Genomic DNA, 19,651 nt, shown 5'->3' on the forward strand with positions numbered 1-19,651 from the left:
ATCTCATCGGCATGATGGCGAGATAGATTTTCGAATTCTTTTAATTTTGAATTCATGTCTGACTCAACAGTTTTCAATTCATTTCTTGTTTCTTCTAATGTCTTTTTCAGTTGCTCCACGATGGAAGTCTTATCACTAATTTGACTTTTAAGCTGATATTTCTCAGTTGCTAACATTTTTCTCTCTTCTTAAAGTGACATAATTGCAGCCAATTTTTCTTCAATAGTTTTTCTCATTTCAATAGCACTAGAATTTGATTCAGTCAGCTTAGACTGAAGCTTCTCAACTTTCATAATTAGTTAAGTTTTATCATCCTGAAGGGCTTTATAGAGGGTTGTTGTTTCTTCAAGGGTCTTGGTCAACTCTTGAAATTGACAATTTTTAACGGTAAGTTCTCCAATCTTAACCTGCAATGACTCAGCTTCAGCAATTTTTGCGTCTAGTTTCGTCTGAAAGCCTTTTTCACACTCAATAAAACGCAGCAATTCTTGTTCTTTCTCATCCTGGATGGCTGTTAGTTCTTTACGTAATGACAGAATTTCTTCATTCCCTTTAGAAATGGCTTCATTCAGTTTTTCTTTTTCATTTTCAGCAGAGGATATTTGTACTTGAAGTTGCCCTTCCATGTCCGAAATTTGTATTTTTAAATGGTTAATTGATTCTTTCTGATCATCAAACAGTTTTTGTTTTTCTTGAAGCGAAGCGAGTAGCTGTTCATTTTCTTTTTGCTGAGTCTGGCTATTGGCTTTTAAGCTTACCACTTCATTTTTAAGGTTAGCTAAACATATTTTTAGCTCTTCATTTTTAACATCATCTTTGATATTAGCTCGGGCTTCACTAAGCTGTGCAGTAGTCTCGTTTAAACTGTTCTTCAACAACTCGATTTCTCTAACTTGTTCATTCAATACAGTCTGGTTAGCTTCCAACTCACTAATATGTCCATTCAAGCTAGCCAAAAGCATTTTCTGTTCATTAATCAAGCCTTCTTTTTCGTTCAGATTGTCACGTAGTGTTTTAAGTTCTTCTTCAAGGCCTTCTTTGTGTATACCTAAATCTCTGATCTCAGCTTGGAGGCTAGAAACATACCCTTCCAATTCCGCAATCTTCGCCATAGCTTCCCTACTCTTTTCTCGCTCTTCTTCTATTATTTGTTGATGATTTTTAGTAGCGACATCCTTATCAGAATAAGCCTCATCAAGTTTTGATTGAAGTGCATTAATGTTCACTTCTAGGACCTTTATATCACATGTGCGTTCGTTCAATTTTGACTGCAATTCATCCACTTCTTCCATCGCCGATTGGTTACTCTCGTTCGTCCTCTTTAATGACTCCAAAGAAAGTTGAAGACACTTAACCTCTTCATTCCTGGATATAAGTTTTTCAGTGTAAGATTTAACTTCATCTTCGAGCTTTTTGGTCAGGTCTTCCAAGAGATTAATTCGTGATGTTTTTTCACTCATTTCTTTTTCATAACTCTGTTTAACTTCGTCAATCTCAGTTTCATAGTCAGCACCTAGACACATCGCAGTATCACTGGCTTGTTTAGTTGATACTAATTCCTCCTTAAGCGTATTAATTCTCTCTTTCAAATCTTTTGTTTCTTCAAAATGACAATGAGTTCGGGCAACCTCTTTTTTAAGATTTTCTATCTCTGTAAGGCGATCTTCAGCTAGCTTGGTTAATGACTCTGATGATATTTTTGTATTTTTAATCTCCTCTGATATTTCAACAAATAATCTTGTTTTTTCGTTCAAATGCTTTTCCAAAACGTCCTTTTCATGGGAAATGGTTCTGATGTCACTTTCCAAGACCTCAATTTGTGATTTTGACTCTTCATAATGGTTCTTGGACTCCAGGAGAGTTTTTTCAAAGTCGGCTAACTTGCTAGAGAGAGTATAGATGGCATCTTCTTTCTCTTGGATTATTTTCTTGTATTCTTCACTCATTTCTTTTTCTTGTTGCAATTCTTTGATTTTGGTTATGTAGTCACCAGCGAGACAAATGGCTTCATCACTGGCTTTCTCTTGAGCTGATTTTAATTCTTCCTGAAGAGCATTAATTCTTTCTTTCAATTCTACTGTTTCTTCAAATTGACAATGGGTTAGGGCAACCTCTTTTTTAAGATTTTCAATCTCTATAAGGCGATCTTCAGCTAGTTTGGTTAATGACTCTGATGATCTTTTTGTGTTTTTGATCTCCTCTGAAATTTCAACAACTAATTTTGTTTTTTCGTTCAAATGCTTTTCCAAAACGTCCTTTTCATGGGAAATGGTTCTGATGTCACTTTCCAAGACCTCAATTTGTAATTTTGACTCTTCATAACGGTTCTTGGAATCCAGGAGAGTTTTTTCAAGGTTGGCTAACTTGCTAGAGAGATTATAGATGGCATCTTCTTTCTCTTGGATTATTTTCTTGTATTCTTCACTCATTTCTTTTTCTTGTTGTAATTCTTTGATCTTGGTTTCGTAATCAGCAACTAAACACACCGCAACATCACTGGCTTCTTTAGCTGATTTTAATTCTTCTTGAAGAGTATTAATTCTTTCTTTAAATTCTACTGTTCCTTCAAACTGACAATGAGTTAAGGCAATCTCTTTCTTAAGATTTTCAATCTCTGTAAGACGATCTTGAGCTAACTTAGTTAATGATTCTGATGATGTTTTTGTATTTTTGATCTCCTCTGAAATTTCAACAACTAAACTTGTTTTCTCAATCAATTGCTTTGTCAAAACGTCCTTTTCATGGGAAATGGTTTTGGTGTCACTTTCCAAAATCTTAATTTGTGATTTTGACTCTTCATAAAGGTTTTTCAAATCCAGGAGATTATTTTCTAGGTCGACTATTTTATCTGAGAAAGCATGGATGATGTCTTCTTTCTCTTGGATTGTTAGGTTGTATTTTTCTTGGTCTTCTTTGATTACACCCTGGAGAACGGCCAGCTGATTCTTGACAACTTCAATTTCATTAGATGATAATGTTTCAGCTGAAAATTAAACAACAAAATCAATTCAAAAATACGAAAATTGAATCCGTTTAATTCGGTACATTCAGAAATGTTCAATGCTTTATCAGAATTATATAAAGAAATTCTCAACCTATATTTACAATGATATTAAATTCTGAACACTTTCTTCGTGATTGTCAGTCTTTTTGCCTAATGAAGAACTCAACAAAGCATGTGTGTGTGATGTTTTTTTTTTTATTATTTTCTTTAATATATATATATATATATATATATATATATATATCATGAAAAGAGAAATCACCAATGCTACAGCACAAACACAAAAAAAAAAAAAAAAAAAAAAAAAAAAAAAAAAAAAAAAAAAAAAAAAAAAAAAAAAAAAAAAAAAAAAAAAAAAAAAGGAGACAGAAGGAGAAAAGGAAGACTGTTTTCCTAAATTAGTGATTAATATAGACCAGCACTTGAATGAGGCCTTAACCCTACTCATCCATACAATCACATAGGTCAAACAGCATAGCCACACACAATCAACCATAAAGAATAATCCATGGACAGGCAGTCATGTCGTCAATAAGTATAAGTCGTCAGTTACCAAACCATAGAAAAAATAATATAGACAAATAATTCAGAGGCAACACCCAACATAAGGGCTCATCAGGAGAATACACTGGCCTATATAGGGTTTCGCCACTCTAAATTCTCTACCCAGCACAGTGTTGTGGCTACCACAGAATATCCATGGCATCCCCGCGTCAGGTATCACCCCCAAAATACATGTCTATGAAAAAAACAGCAAATGTAAAACAACCAAGTAAAACCAAAACAAGCTTATCCTGTTAATATATCCCTCCCTTTAGCAACAATAGGTAAACTAAATATTATAAATTTTACCAAATCACAAATATTAACACATTGCAAAAAAAACCTGAATGAACTAAACAATTATATAATTCATCTTTACCATGTGGCTAATTTTTTAAAAAATTCCGCTCAAATAGAAACACAATTCAAAATAAATGGCGCTGTGACAACATTTCTCGAACCTCCGAAATTAGTCAAAAATTTCTTTAAGTATTTCTAGATAATTCTTTTGATATTTATTTAAAAGTTCGTTATAATGAAAACTAAATTTTTTAAATTGCCAAGTTAATTTATTTGCAGAAAAACCTCTTGATATCAATTTTTGGCTTAAGATTTTACATCTATTTTTAAAATCAATATAATTACTACAAATCCTTGCATAACGAAGTAACTGTGAGAAAAACGCTGAATATGTGATATTTGAGTGTATATTACTTTCAGGGAATGGGAAACTAATCACTTCAAAATCAAAATCATCCGTTTTATTATACATTTTAAAACTTAATTTATTATTATCACAAATATTAATATTTAAATCTAAGAAATGATCTTCATGACCAGCGCCATGACTAGGCTCAAGAATAAGCTCTGATGGATATATATTTTTAGAAATATCAATGAAATCCTTACAATTTAAGACCAAAATATCATCTAAATATCTTTTATTATTTGACAAAGCATGTTTTAAATTAATTGGATTATTCTTATCCATCATATATTTATATTCTAGTTGACTTAAAAACAAGTCAGCTATAAATGGGCTGGCATTCCCCCCCATGGGAATTCCCATAATTTGCTTGTACAAATCACCCCCAAATCTTATATAAGTATTGTATAAAACAAATTCCAATAACTCAAAAATCATATCCAAGCTGTAACATCTCAAGTTAACTGTAGTATTAAAGCAGTTTGTCCATATGGCTTTTTTATTATAACTGTCTATTTTTAAGAACCTTTTACTAGATAAGAGGAAAGATTTCTTTATAACAGTTTTTAAATTATCTAACACTAAATTGAGTGATAAATTAGTATACATTGTCGCAAAATCGAAAGACTCAATTCTTTTAGCTGAAACCATTGTTAAAGAATCTATCACCTGCAGTGAATTATTAACACTCCAATATGGATTAAAATTCGAAAATTTTTTAATACCAGAACAATAGGTTTTAAGTTTATTTACAATTTCTCAGCCCATGAAAAATTCGGTCAAAGCTGTCGCATTATGTTATGAGAGAGAATGTTATTTTTTGGTTATGTCTTATTTGAATTGCCGTTTCTCTTGAACCACTTTCCTGCTTACCCTTTGAAGTAAATTATGGCGTTCCCCAGGGATTAATTTCAGGGCCTGTGGTATTTTCACTTCATGCAAAAAATCTGTTTTATATGGTAAATAAACAAACACCTATAAGTTACTGTAGACTGGACCACCTTACTCTGGACTACATAAAAATAATATATATAAAATAGTGTGAAACATAAAATTACCAACTGGGATTAAACCTCCATAAAAAAAAAAAATTCACAGGGTGGCATCATTATGCAGATAGAAAGAAGTAGGGTTAATAAAATTTATAAATAGCGTCCTGTAGGGGTACAGTGGGTTTTATCTCAGCTTGGTAATACGGAACCCTGAGTTAAAACCTGGCTGTAGAAGCACAGTGCAGGGCTCAAAATTTGATTCCGTGTATAAGATTATGCGGATACGTCTCCAAATTAATCCGAACAAGATGAAGAAGATAGATAGGCCTACATAATAGTTTGAGCTACCTCTAAAAATGACAGTGGGCCTTGGGTTTCACTCCCATCATAGTATCATTGATACTGGATCAATACCGCTTTACTATTCTTTTTATTTTTCATTCAAGTAGTATCATTGGACCATACAAACACCGTGTTCACGACATGTCAGTTCTTCACGCAGTTTATTTATTATGATTATTCATTTATTTGTTCGTCATCTATTATTGTTCGTTATATTTATTGTAGTCTAATGACTCATATAATATCACGATGAATAGTCTTAGAAGAGTCTTAGTTACTCGACCCCCGGTTGATCGTCAAAGGGAACGTATCAAGTACCATGTACCCACGGAACCTGAGACATGGGTGGAATTCATCGAAACTTAGAAAAGCAACTAAAAGGGCAAGGCAAGTCCTGAATTTAAGCAGAAGCCCTGAATATTTTGAGTCTCTCCTGAGCAACCAGATTTTGGAAACCCACGTTTTTGTTCCTTTTGAATGGAACCATAAGGGAAACGCTAGGGAATTGAGAAAAATTGTCCCTGAAGCGACAGAAACAAAGCGAATTTTATACTGCATCTTTATGCAATTATGCATTAAAGATGCATTTAAAAATGCATAAAGATGCAATTATGCATCTTTAAATAGAAACATAGCGCATGCAAAACTTGGTCTAAGAAAAATTAAACTCGAGCAAAATCGATCGAACTTCAAAAATTTAAACAAAAAGAAAATACTTAAGGCGTTTAAAACACAATCCACAACAAACATAACCAATGAAAATTCATCTACTCAGCATGCGAAAATCAACCGGTTGGGAAAGCCAACAAGCATAATCTCGGAATGATCAATACACAAAAACATATCTTAAAACCCGAAATATACAAAAATATTGCTCCTGTTAATCTTGAATCACACCAGGACACAAGGACAGACCTCAAAAGTGATTTGGCCTACCGGTCCCAGGCCAACTGGAGAACCCCTCTAAAGTTTCCAGCCTAGAAACCCATTTTACGCGTTTTCAGTACCATGTATCCGCGGAAGCAGTGGCATCGGTAGAATTCACCCAAACTTCTAAAAGTCTCAACGTCTAAAAGAGCAAGGGAAGTCCTGAATTTAAGTTGAAATCCTGAAATCTTCTGAATAACCTATGAGCAGCCAGATTTTGGAAACACCCCAAGTTCTTGGTTCCTTTTGAATGCAATTACTTTAATAAGGAATCACTAGGAAATTAAGTAGGTGTCCAAGAAACGATGGAAATATAGTGAATTTAAGCAATATAACATCTTTTAATAGAGATATAGGGAATACACACCTTTGACTTTGTACACTAATCTAATAAAAAAAAAACATTATACAATCTAAAATAAAGGTAAAATTATGAACTTTTATATAGAAACAAATTCATGCTAAAAACCTGAATTTGAAAATATATTTTTAACGTCCATGATACTAATACGCTAAGACTCTACGTTTGGGCTTTTAATTTGAATGTGATTTGTATCGGGGAGTTTTTCATCGTGAGTTGCTTTAATGGTGCTTATTTAGTGTTTCTTCTTGTTCGCTGAGGACGGTAACTGATCAAGGCTGGATTGAATCGTAATGTTTTTCTTAAAGGAGGGGAGAGGGACCAAATACCCAAAAATGCCATTATTGGTTACCATTTCTCAAATATCGAACAGACAGAGAATTCTTCAGACTCCCACTATACTACTTTTTCTCCATATCTCTTCAGTTTACAAGTAGGGCTCTCGGGAAAACCATAATGTGCTGTTGTTAAATTGAATTATTATGCTCTTCTTAAGGGGGGGGGCTTTATCCAGTACAGGTACTCATCCGCTCTTTTTTGTGTATTTCAATGGTGCTTTATTCATAAATAGGAAGTGTATAATGAAGCTCCAATTTTTCCCTTTTTATTTTGTGATAAGAGTCCCGTTCTTGCGAAAATTAATTTGAAAAACTTTTTTTTACAAAACAAATTTTTCAAAGAAAATTGAAGGGCTCCAAAGAGCCAAAAATGAGCAGAAATAAAGTCAAATAATCTTCCAAGTGTAAAACTACCACAAATCACTATCAATAAATAAATAAAACTCAAAACGAAGAGAAGCTACAATAATAACCAAGTCAAACTCAAGACGAGCAAAAACTAACATGAGTAGCGCTGAAAACCCTAATGCCTTCTCAAGACCAGAACATAATTTGCGCTTTACTGAAAAAAAAAATATGACCGTAGATTGTCAGTTTAATTGACACACACTGACATTTATACCTTAAAGTTTTGATAATTTTTATTTATAACAGCAAACAAGTGAAAAAATTAAAACAATTTTTTGTTTTCATTGGGCTTAGTAGCAGTGTGCGCATAGCAGTAGCACCTTTGATTTATTCAACATCCCCTTCAACACAGGCTGAAAGTTTCAGCTTAATGCATACCACCAACCGTTCCTGAAGCATTTCTGATGCGTCATAGTTGGCATAGTGTGTTTCGAATTAGTTCCAACCAGTTTCTATACATCTCAAATTTTTGCCTTAACATCCTTAGTTGTAATAGCAGCAGTAGTAGTAGTAGTAGTAGCAATGGAATTAATTGTCAGTAGCCTAAGCTTTAGTGGCAGTAGTAGTAATAGAAGTAGTAAAAATAGTAATAGCAGCAGAAGTATGACTAGAATCAGTAGCATTAGGATGCAAATATTTTCCGTTGGTTAGTTCAACATCCCTCGCAATAATCACTGTTAGTTTCAATTTCACACACCAAACGGTTTCTAAGATATTGTTGTTACTCTCTTATGACAACCTGCATGCAGAGGGCGTTTTCTCTGATTCAGTTCATCTTCCTCCTCAAACTTTCTTGAAAATTTTATCTTCATGCCTTTAGGCATAGTTGTAATAGTAGTCATAGTAGTAATATTGATATTACTAGTAATAGTATCGAATAGCGGTAGTATTACTACCAGCAGTAGTATTAATATATTGCCTTTTGGTCAGTAGAACATTCCTCTCATACAGTCCAAGAAGTTTCAAATTAATACAATTAGCCATTGCTATGACACTGCTGATATGTCCTTTTGATAACCTGTATGTTCATACACTTCTTGAAAGTTTCATCTCAATATTCTTAGCAGTACAAGTAGTTGGAACATAAGCAATAGTAGTAGTATTAAATGTAGCAGTAGCAGTAGTATTAACAGTAGTGTGCATATATTGCCTTTTGGTAAGATAATCTTCCCCTTTAAGTATTCTCTTAAAGTTCCAACTTAATGCCCAAATCAAACCTTGAGATATGCTATTTTGACAATGTCCATGCATTTAGCGTCTTTTGATTTAGTTTAAATCTCACCATAATACTGTAAATAGAGTGGCGTGGTAGTAGTATCGGTGGAAGCTGTAGTACTATTGGCCTTACCTTACCTTAGACCCTCCAGAGCCAGGGGTGGCTCATAGGGCGTCTAAGAAACCTCGCCAGACATCTCGGAGCTGAGCTGCAGCCGTGACGTCCTCCCACTGTGGTTGAAGAGACAACTCCGCATTTCGAAGGTCTCGGTCGTACTGTCGTCGTAAGGTGTGTCTTGGTTGACCTCTTTTTTGCCTCCCCTCGGGACGCCAATCATATACTGTATTCGGGAGTCGATCCTGTGGCATACGGAGGACGTGGCCAAGGTATGTCCATCTCCTACGTTTCAGAAGGTCAGTAACTAATGGCTGACCGGTTCGCCGGCAAACTTCTATGTTGGTGACCTTTTCCTGCCACGATATGTTCAGGATTCTCCTAAGGCACATATTTTCAAAGGCTAGGACACGTTTCTCTAGCTGGGTGTTTAGTTTCCAGCATTCACTAGCATAGAGGAGGATGAACATCACATTGCTAATCAGGAGGCGGAGCTTCAAGCGCATAGAGTATTTACTACTGCGCCAGACTGGTTTCAACTTGCTAAAAGCCGATGTCGCTTGTCCAATTTTCCCCTTGATTTCGTTGGCTATTTCACCATCGTATTCGATCCAACTCCCGAGATATTTAAATTCCTTGACCTGCTCAATAGTTTTATTTTTACATTTTAATATGAGTGGGGAGTCAGATGTGGCCCTACTCTTTGTTTTACTGACATTTACTGCAAGTCCCATTTTCTCGGCCTTTTCGTCTATGGCGTCGAGTAGCAGCTGCAGTCGCAGTTTCGCTTCTTCAAGAAGAACAACGACATCTGCGAAGTCCAGATCGGAGATCTGTCGGCTGCTAATCTTCACTCCAATGCCTGAAGACTGCCGTAGAATATAGTCCATTACAATGACAAACAGAAACGGGGATAGGACACACCCTTGTTTGACGCCAGACATTATCTTGAAGAAACGCGTGTCCCCATTTTCTGTGCGTACACAGCATTCACTATCCTCATATAGTGCGATTATCATTTTGACTAGTTTATCAGGTACTCCGTAATATTTCAAAATCTTCCATAAAATGTCTCGGTCAACAGAATCGAACGCCTTTTCAAAATCAATGAAGAGCAGGTTTAGCTTTTTGTTCCATTCTCTGGACTCTTCCACCATCAGTCTAAGAATGAAAATAAGATCAGAGCAAGACCTACCAGGTCGGAACCTATGTTGCTCTTCCCTGAGATGTGAGTCTAGGGCTGCTCTTAGGCTGAGGCTAGTATTTTACTAGGCACAGACGTCAAATTGATGCCCCTCCAATTGTCACAAATTTGTGCATCGCCTTTCTTGAAGAATTTGACCAGTATACCTCTGGTCCAATCTTTTGAGACTTTTTCGTTGTTCCAGATGGCCACTAGAAGAGCAGTCCATACGAATATGCAGGCTCGAAGGGACGCTTTCAGCATCTCTGCCGTGATCCCATCGACTCCAGGTGCACGTCCATTTTTCAGCTTTTTCACAGCTGTCGTCACTTCTTCCGTGCTGGGTGGGCCAGCACTTACGTCAATTTGTAAAAATGGCGTATCCGGTACTGTTTCTGGATCATCAGGTCTGGGCCTATTTAAGACTTTCTCAAAATGTGAGGCCCATCTCTCGTCAGCTTTCTGTGGATCCGAAATAACGTCTCCATTTTCATCTTTTACAAGGGATGTAGGATTTATTTTCTTTCTATCTATCTCGTTTGTTAGTCGATAAACCATTTTTGAGTCTCCTTTCTTTGCAGCTTCTTCTGCAAGCGCTATCATCTCCCTTATCATTTCCTGAGTTTTCCAAATTAATATACTCAGTTATTAATGTGTTGCGCCCTTTCGACAATCCGTATAAACATAACGTGTTTTGAATTAGTTCAACATTCCCCTCGAAATTCTCTGAAAGGCTCACCTGAAAGCCTTCGTCTTCTTGGAAAGTAAAATTCAAACATGCATACCTTTCTGAATAACATATACAATGTGTAAAAAATGAACGATTTCCTTAACTTACAGCCCTCTTAAAATTTCGATCAGAAATGTTTTGGGGAATGATTGGCTTGGGGAGGGGGCCTGAATGCCCTCCATTCACGTTTGACTCTTAAAAAGGGTCCTAAAACTTCCAAATTCCAATCAAATGAGCTCCATCCGATCCAAAATTTATACGACTACCAGTTCCATATGCATCTGTGGAAAATACGACGTAGGGTGGGGCGACTGCCTCCGATCACTTTGACTCTTAAAAAGTGAACTAGAACACCTGATTTTCAATCCAATAAGCCTCCTCCAGAGTTTATACGAAGAACCTTTCCATAAAAATCTCATATGCCTTAGTGGCATAACTTACAACCCTTGCGCTGAGGGCTGTGGGGGGGGGAGTCATCCTCAAAGACATAATTTCCAGACCTTTAACTACGCTAAACAAAATGGCTATCCCAAAATTTTGATTATATGTTTTGGGAATTGATGGGCGTGGACACAGGGGGGCTTGTTGCCCTCCAAGAACTTTTGACTATATAAAAAGGCCCTTTCAATTTTAAATCGAATGAACCTTTTTTGAAATTTCTACGACAACAAATGGCCACCTCAAAATTTTTATCAGATGCATTTCTGGAAAATACGAGGCGTTGAAAAAGGGGGGGGGGTATCCACACTCTGACCACTTTGAATCTAGGGTACTAGAGCTTCTGATTACCAATCCAATGAGAACCCTCCGAAGATCATACGACCACCCTTTCTTCAAAAACTTTATATGCCCCTAGGACATAACTTACAAAACCTGCCCCGAGGGCTTTAAGGGGTTGTCATCCTCAAAGACATAATTTCCGGACCTTTTAGCGACGCAGAACGAAATAGCTATCTCAAAATTTTGATTGGATGTATTTGGAGAAATGGTGGGCGTGGGAGGGGGGCTAGATGCCCTCCAATCTCTTTCGACGATTAAAAGGGGCACTAGTCCTTTCAATTTCCAATCAAATGAATCTTTTTTGAAGTTTCAACGACAAAAAACCACCATCTCAAAATTTCTATCAAATGCATTTCGGGAAAATACATTATGTGTGTGTGGGGGGATGGGGAAGGGTATCCAGCCTCTGAAAACCTTGAATCTTAAAAAGGGCACTAGAACTTATCATTACCCATCGTCCCCTCCAAAGTTTATAAGATCACCCTTTATATATAAACTTTAAGTGCCCCAAGGGCATAACTTACAACCCTTGTCCTGAGGGCTATGGGGGGGGGGGTATTTCATCCTTAAAGACATATTTTCCGGACCTTTTAAATACATTCAATAAACAGCTATCTCAAAATTTTGATTGACGTGTTTGGGAAATGGTGGGCATGGGAAGGGGTTAGTTGCCCTCCGATAAATGATGCATTGTGCCCACATCGTTCTTTACTTAGGCAGCGCTACTGCACTGCCTATGACACGATTCAAAATTAGCTAAAATCAATACCCGTTGCACAGCCTTTTCAGGGCTTTGCTTACTTTTGTTTTTTGCAAAATTGTTTTCGACGCATTTAGCAAGCCAACTCTACATTTAGAAAAAAAAACTCGATATAATATCAATCATCCGTTCGATCAATCGATCATTAAATTTGACTGCATTGTCTTACCACTTAAAAAAACTACTAGAAAACAAGAATTGCTTCAATAATTTTGGGCTATAACAGAAGCGAAATGCAAGATTAGCCTTTATGTCAGAAAACAGAAAAAGAACAACTTCACAGAGGTACTGATTTATTTTGGTAAATTAAACACAGAATAATTAATAGAAAATTATTATTTATACTCTTCACCTGGGAAGGAGAATACCCCTCCTTCCCCAGTGGCCCTTACAAAGAGAAACAATTATGAGAACAATCCGAAAAAAAAACTTACCAATTGAAAATGACGTTGCTTCAATGACACTGAAGCTTTTGTCATCATCCAAGAAGGATACACCAAGACCAGCCATTGAGGTATCTTCTACTTTCCGTTTCATGAATAGGCCAAGAGGTCTTCTAGCAGGGGTTGATGAAAGATTACCCATGCTCCTTTCATTACAAATATCATCATCTTTGTCTTTGATTTCTTGCAGCGACTAATATGTAACGGATAAAGACTAGTTAAGAAATAATAGTATAATTGTAAAATATACCGAATATAACTTTATAAATTACAACGTCATAAATTAATTATAATGTAAAAATACAAATTTTTAAAATAGGAAAAGTTAGGAGTTACTCTACTATAGCCGTGACGACGATGCATAGTTCAGCCTTTTTGGCGTCGTGAGAGTTTTAAGTTTCTTATGTAAATAAGGTTGGCGTCAACTTTTTCTGGAAATCAAATAAAAAAAAAAACTTTAAAAAGTTCTTTGAACTAAAAGTAAGAAGCGACATTAAAACTCAAAACGAACTGAAATTATTCCGTAAATGAAAGGGGCTGTCCCCTCCTTAACGCCCCGCTCTTTACGCTAAAGTTTTTTATTGTTTTAAAATGCAGAGTTATGAGAATGAGTCTAGAGATGTACATTTATTAAGAAAAGAAAACAAACACTATTCGCAATTCGCCTGCCAAGAAAGGCAATAAGCTTGGAAGGGCAAATGAGGTTATCACCCTCAACTAATTAAAATCACATTCATATCACACTACTCAATACAAAAGAAACTCAACTGATGAAGAAAAAAAGGAAAAAAGAGAAAGAGGAAAAGACAAGAAGAATCAATAACTAAGAAAAATCTTACCTGAAGTTTGTGCATCATTTCAGATAGTTGCGTGAACAAACTATCCCGCTCAGCAGTAACTGCCTCTAATTTATCTTCACCATCTGCGCCCCGGTGAGATTCTCCATTTGCCGGCATTCCCTTGTCAGCAAGATCGTCTTTCATTTTATCCGTCTCTAATCGCAATTCTTCTAATTCCTGACGAATAACACCCGAATCAGTCCTTTCAATTTCAAGATCTTCAAGAAGAAGCTCAACTCTCTTTTGAGTCTCTTGCTGCTCACACTGGAGCGCCCCCTTTTCTTTTTCTAATTGCTCCTTTTGGCATTGCAGTAGGTCAATATCTTTTTTTAGACTTGAAACAACTAGATCCTGGTCTTCAATCAACTTTTCCAATGTTTGCTTCTCTATGGACATTGTTTCTAAACTTTTCTTTATTTCCAGTATGCCATTCTTCTCCAACTGGAGCTTTGATACATGGTCTCGCTCCACTTCAAGCTCCTTTAATAAAGCTTCAATCTTTTTTTGCTTCTCAATTTCTTCTGTCTCAAGCAGTTTCAATTTAGCCTCAAAGTTTGATTTTTCGCATAGAAGAGAATCGATATCTTGCTGTAGCTGTGTGGATTTTAATATGTGTTGCTCCATTGACCCTTCACTCTCTTTCTTTTCAATATTAGCAGTTTCTAAAAGTTGTTTCAGGCTCAGTGTACCATTCTTTTCCATTTCAAGGCTTTCGAGAAGATTTTCAATTTCTTTCTGTCTCTTATTTAGTTCAGACTCGAGCGAATCAATTCTTATCTCTAAATTTAGTTTATCATTCTGATGTTTGTCTAAGTCCCGTTGCATTTTGGCAACAACTGAAGCATGATCATCAACACTTTCTTTCAAGTATTTGATTTCAGTTTGATAATTTTCCATAGATAACCTTAAAGTATTCTTCTCACTTTCTGAGATCTTCATTTCTTCAGTTAATCCCTCTATTTTCTGTTCAAGCTCCTTTTTCTCTTTTTCCAATGCACTTAACCTATTTTTATACATTAGCTTTTCTTGTTCAAACAACTCAATATCAGTTCTAAGCTTATCCTGAGTGGTTTCACGATGTTCGTTATCTTCTTTCATGTTTCTTAAATTTTCATTCAGTTCTTTATTTGCTTCTGTTAACAACTCTATTCTAGCTTCTCTTGATTTGATTTCAGATCTAAGTTTTTCATATTCATCACTAACAGCCTCCAGGGTTTCCTTCAGCTTTGTTTCAACTGCTTTCTGAAGACTTAGGTCCTTGTTCAAGTCTTTAATAAATTTCTCTGCCTTTTCTCTTTCTTCAATTTGCTGCTTCAAGAGCTCCTTTTGAGCTTTCAGTTCTTCTTTTAATTGCTCAAGTTCATTGCAAAAAGTTTCCTTCAGCTTTGTTTCAACTGCTTTCTGAAGGTTTAGGTCCTCGTTCAAGTCTTTAATCAATTTCTCTGTCTTTTCTTTTTCTTCAATTTGCTGCTTCAAGAGCTCCTTTTGAGCTTCCAGTTCTTCTTTTAATTGTTCAAGCTCATTGCAAGGAAAATGTTCAAAGTTCTTATCTTCCTCTGAAAAAAAAAGCATGTAAACGTAATGCGATACTTGTAAATCCATAAAAAGGCTATATTTATGAGAAAACAAGGAAGCTTCTTTTTACTTCGCCTTAGTAGTTTAACGTAATACATTTTCAGCATGCCCTGTAACAGGAGGGAGGGGGACTTTAAGAGGGTGCAAAAAACCTACTTTTAAGGAGATTTCAAGAGCCACGTTTGTCCTATCAGCACACAAAAAAAACTTCACCAAAAAACTTTACTACGTAACTTGGCAAGACCTACCACACAACTTTTAGATTATACATATCCATAAACGTTCAAAACATCACCTAGGCATGTGTTCAGGAACAGGGCTTCAGGGTTGACGACCCAGAGACGAGGAATGAAAAAAAAACTCATGTAAAACAGGCTTCAATGATGCCCGGTACGTGGTTTGACTAAGATCTCTTCATAGTTCCCTATATTATGTTATTAACCTTTTGAGTTTTAGTTTTTCAGTATTTTTTGGGATGGATTGAAACGTTTTTTTTTTTTATTATTCCACCTTCTATAAAAAGCACGAAAAAATCGGCAAAAAGAAGTTAACGGGATTCAAAAACCCGGGTTCTAGAACAAAATTCCTTAACTAACAAATAAAACCTTTGGGTACGAGACCCAATTTTAAGAAACGGAACCGAATTTGAAAAAAATAACATAATTCATAATAACTAAATTGCTCTAAAATATAATGAGTAATTCAATTCTGATTAACATAATCAAAACTAACAAACACTGCAAAAACATAGACACTACGTGAACAAAAACATCATACCAATTACAAAAATCCCCCTTTTGCAAGACTTGAGAAACCGCCCTTATCTTTCCAGACTCACAAAACAATCTTCCCTCCCTGTACTTGCAAGCCATCCATCATACAACCCACACTCTTCATACAGTTCCTTTCGCAACTCCTTCATTTCTTCACACTATTTACCCACAATTTAACAATTTAGCCTACTTTGGCTCCTCCTTTCTTAAATTCCCCTTAAAATATATCTTTTCACCCCTTGTCTCACTTAAGAGTCGCAAGCAATAAGAGTTGGTCTCATTGTGTGCCCTGATTTTGGTTGTACAGTTCCAAAATATAACCAATTTTCGTCAGCTGACCCAAAGGACCGCTAAGACTTGCAGACTTACGGACTCTTAGAGGAACTTAAGACGTACGGTCTTCCTTAAAACAGTATATACTCAGGCCCAATATCTAGCATCATGAATGGAAGCATGTTTCATTGGATGCGTGAAAATAGAAAATTTGAGAATTAAAGAAATAACATCTGTGGCTAAGTCATAATAAAGACAAACATGATTGAGAGTGGAGGTTTTAATACTATTAAAGGGTTTGGAAGACTCCTCAGTGTAAACACGGGACAAATTATTGGGCATTATGAATTGATGTTAATCTAATTTAATTATGTTGAAAAGATGTACAATAATCTATTAACTGATTATTGTGGCTTTTCATAAACATTATATACACTTTATTCACTAAGGTAGTACAAAGGCAAAGCACAAGCGGAGATGGGACGGAAAAACAGGCAAAAGGGTATTTCAAAGTAGAAAGAGAACTAAAAAGTGAATATGAAAAGTAAAAAGAAGTGAAAAAGAACAGAGCTAAGAATGAATCAAGAAGTGAAAATGGAAAGGCCGATTTTTCGTCAGGATTTTAAGGAACCAGTGACCATTAATAAACCGGCTTAAATTTAATTCAATGCAATATTGTACCAAACAACTTAGGACGCTTTATCTTTTCTTTGAAAGTGCAGTTGTCTTTGGGATTCAACAGACTATTAATCAAGCCCGTATCGAAGGGGTTAGGAGGGTTAGAGCCCCTTAACCCAACCCTCTCCTAATATATTTGTCCGAGTTATAAAACTTAATAAAAAGGTATAAAATCACGTTTTTTACGCTTTATTTATGGTTCTTTTGTGCCCTTCCCCCCGAAAAATACCCCCCCCCAGAAAAAATAATTGATACAGCCTAGCTGTTTATGTTTGAATTTTTACTGAATAAAAGCGTATACAAATTGGCAGAATCAGTTTTTCTTATTTGTTTTCACGATTTAACGGGGCAACGCTAACAAAATATGATACAATCCTGAAAACTCCATATTTTTGAAACAACCAACAGAGAATTTTAAGAAAATCGCATTTTGTAGGTATGAATAGACCTATGATAGGTCCAGAGGAGAATTTTTTTTAATTTTGTTGTCCTTGGTGCATCAAAAAACACCCACTAGCGGAAGGTGCAGAATATGAAGCTGACTTTTTCCATGATTGAATCGACGGAAGATTCGCTCCTCCCTCCCTCTCTTGATGTCTATAAATACAATAAAATAGACTATTTTCTGTGAGTGGTATGTATCTAAAAGGCCTTAAGCTTTTAAGGGAAAATTGTCAATGGGTAGCATATATTCACCAGTGATTAATAAATAGGTTACAAACTTACTTCCGAAGAACTATAAGTTCAACATTACAAAAGAAGCGATTTTTTATACATATATGCATTAGAAATGCTTTTATTAAATCATATCTACTAGTTGGTATATATCGAATGTTTACGAACAAACTAATACATATATTGTCTTTACTTTAGAGCAGTCCTAAAACTAGTAAAGACAGCTAACCAAACGACGTAATGTTCCTCGTGAGTATTCTCTAGAACCCCTTGATAAATGTTTGCGAATCCTTTTTTTAACAAATACAATAATGAAGTAATATTAACAGTCAACATGATTGGATTCTTTGTCTACAACGCACATATATGTTACTGTGAATGTCCAAAGTCTGGTTAATGTCGACATTAACCAGTGAATGTCCGAAATTCCTTTTGCTGCTTGGATTCAATAAGCTTTGCAAGTCAGCTTCTTTAGTCTTATGCAAGGTTTGATGGTAAAAATCAAAGATAGGTTAGGTCAAATTAAGCTATAAATCTCAAAAATGGATTAAAAACTTAACCTAACTCAACCTAAAATAATCTGTCACCACCAAACCTTGCATAAAAGTGAAAAAGTTGACTGGCAACGCTGACTAAATCCAAGGAGATATATATATATATATATATATATATATATATATATATATATATATATATATATATATATATATACCTATGCACATGCGATATATATTCCGAAAATCTTACCTAAATTCGAAAGGATGGATTCGTCAAAACTATCTTCCAACTTGAGCTTCTTCTGTACTTGTTTTAGGCTTTTATTGACAGAAGTATCTTCACGAATTGGGGAGCAGCTAATCCGCTTTGTTCCTCTTGATGCAGATGGAATACGCTCAGTGTATCCTTGAAGTTCAAGCTGCAATTGCTTCGTTAAGGCTTCTGCAGATTGCCTAGCTGCAATTTCTTCAAGGATTTGAGACTCTTTGACACTCAATTGATTTCTAAGTGACTCAATATCAGTTTTGTAGGTAGATTCTTGGTTGGCAAGTTTCTCATTTGTAGCCTTATGTTCTTCCTGTAATAATACGAGCTTTAACTGAAGTTCTTTTCCTGTAGGTGCCTGTTCAGACTTAGATGATCCCCAAGCTTCTTCAAGGGAAGCACGTAGCTCCAAGATTTGCCTCTCCATATTATGTTTGGCGATCTCGAATCCAATACACTGGTCATTTTTCTCTTTTTCAAGGATCGTAAGTTTGACTTCGGCTTCTTTTACTGTTTTCTTAAGGTCTGTGTTCTCAGTGACCAAGGGCTTAATGGTTTCCTCTTGAAGAGACGTCATAACCCTCGAGTTTCTTTCCCTTTCCCAGTCAATTTGGAGCTGAAGATCATTGACAACTTGCTCAAGATCATCATTATTTTTCTCTAGGCTTTGAATTTCCTCGGATGCCAAGTCAAGCTAGAAACGGGAAAAATAATTAATTCTATATTTATAATTAATATAATATACTCAAAATCAAGGATTCATAGGGCAACCGTTCCACCTTATATCTGAATTTTGGCGCAACCGACTCCATGATTCCCCATTTACAGTTTCTTAGCCATTTGGCACGGCTCAATATCATCATTATATTTCTCTAGACTTTCAATTTCCTCGGATGCCAAGCCAAGCTCGAAATGTGAAAAATTATTATTTCTAGATTTGAGAACGCTACGTTCTCAAAATCTGGGGACAATACGGCAACCGTTCCGCCTTATATTTGAATTTTGGCGCAATTAACTCCAGGATTCCCCATTTACAGTTTCTGAAGTCATGTGCCACGGCTCAAGTTCATAATTATTTTTCCCTGGACTTTCGACTTCTTCGGATGCCAAGTCAAGCTAGAAATGAGAATGCAATGAGTCAGCTCGCTACCCAGAGGCACCATTTGGACCAAATCTTGGGGTGGGCATGAACGCCATCTTGCCCCCCCCCCCCCCCGAATCATTTCGTG

At 35.9% G+C, this 19,651-nt stretch overlaps 1 protein-coding gene across 1 annotated transcript in view; it reads right to left on the reverse strand.

Moving 5' to 3' along the window:
- Positions 1-159: 159 nt before the first annotated feature.
- Positions 160-19,651, reverse strand: part of LOC136028854 (centromere-associated protein E-like) — a 96,631-nt gene continuing 77,139 nt past the window's right edge. The window contains exons 14-17 of the mRNA XM_065706789.1: positions 18,408-19,116; positions 13,687-15,242; positions 12,839-13,040; positions 160-2,983 (exon numbers count right to left, since the gene is read on the reverse strand). Coding sequence (XP_065562861.1) covers positions 300-2,983; positions 12,839-13,040; positions 13,687-15,242; positions 18,408-19,116 — 5,151 coding nt within the window. The 3' untranslated portion in view covers positions 160-299. The remainder of the gene's footprint in view (positions 2,984-12,838; positions 13,041-13,686; positions 15,243-18,407; positions 19,117-19,651) is intronic.

This window comes from Artemia franciscana, chromosome 7 (assembly GCF_032884065.1).
Source record: "Artemia franciscana chromosome 7, ASM3288406v1, whole genome shotgun sequence".
NCBI lineage: Eukaryota > Metazoa > Arthropoda > Branchiopoda > Anostraca > Artemiidae > Artemia > Artemia franciscana.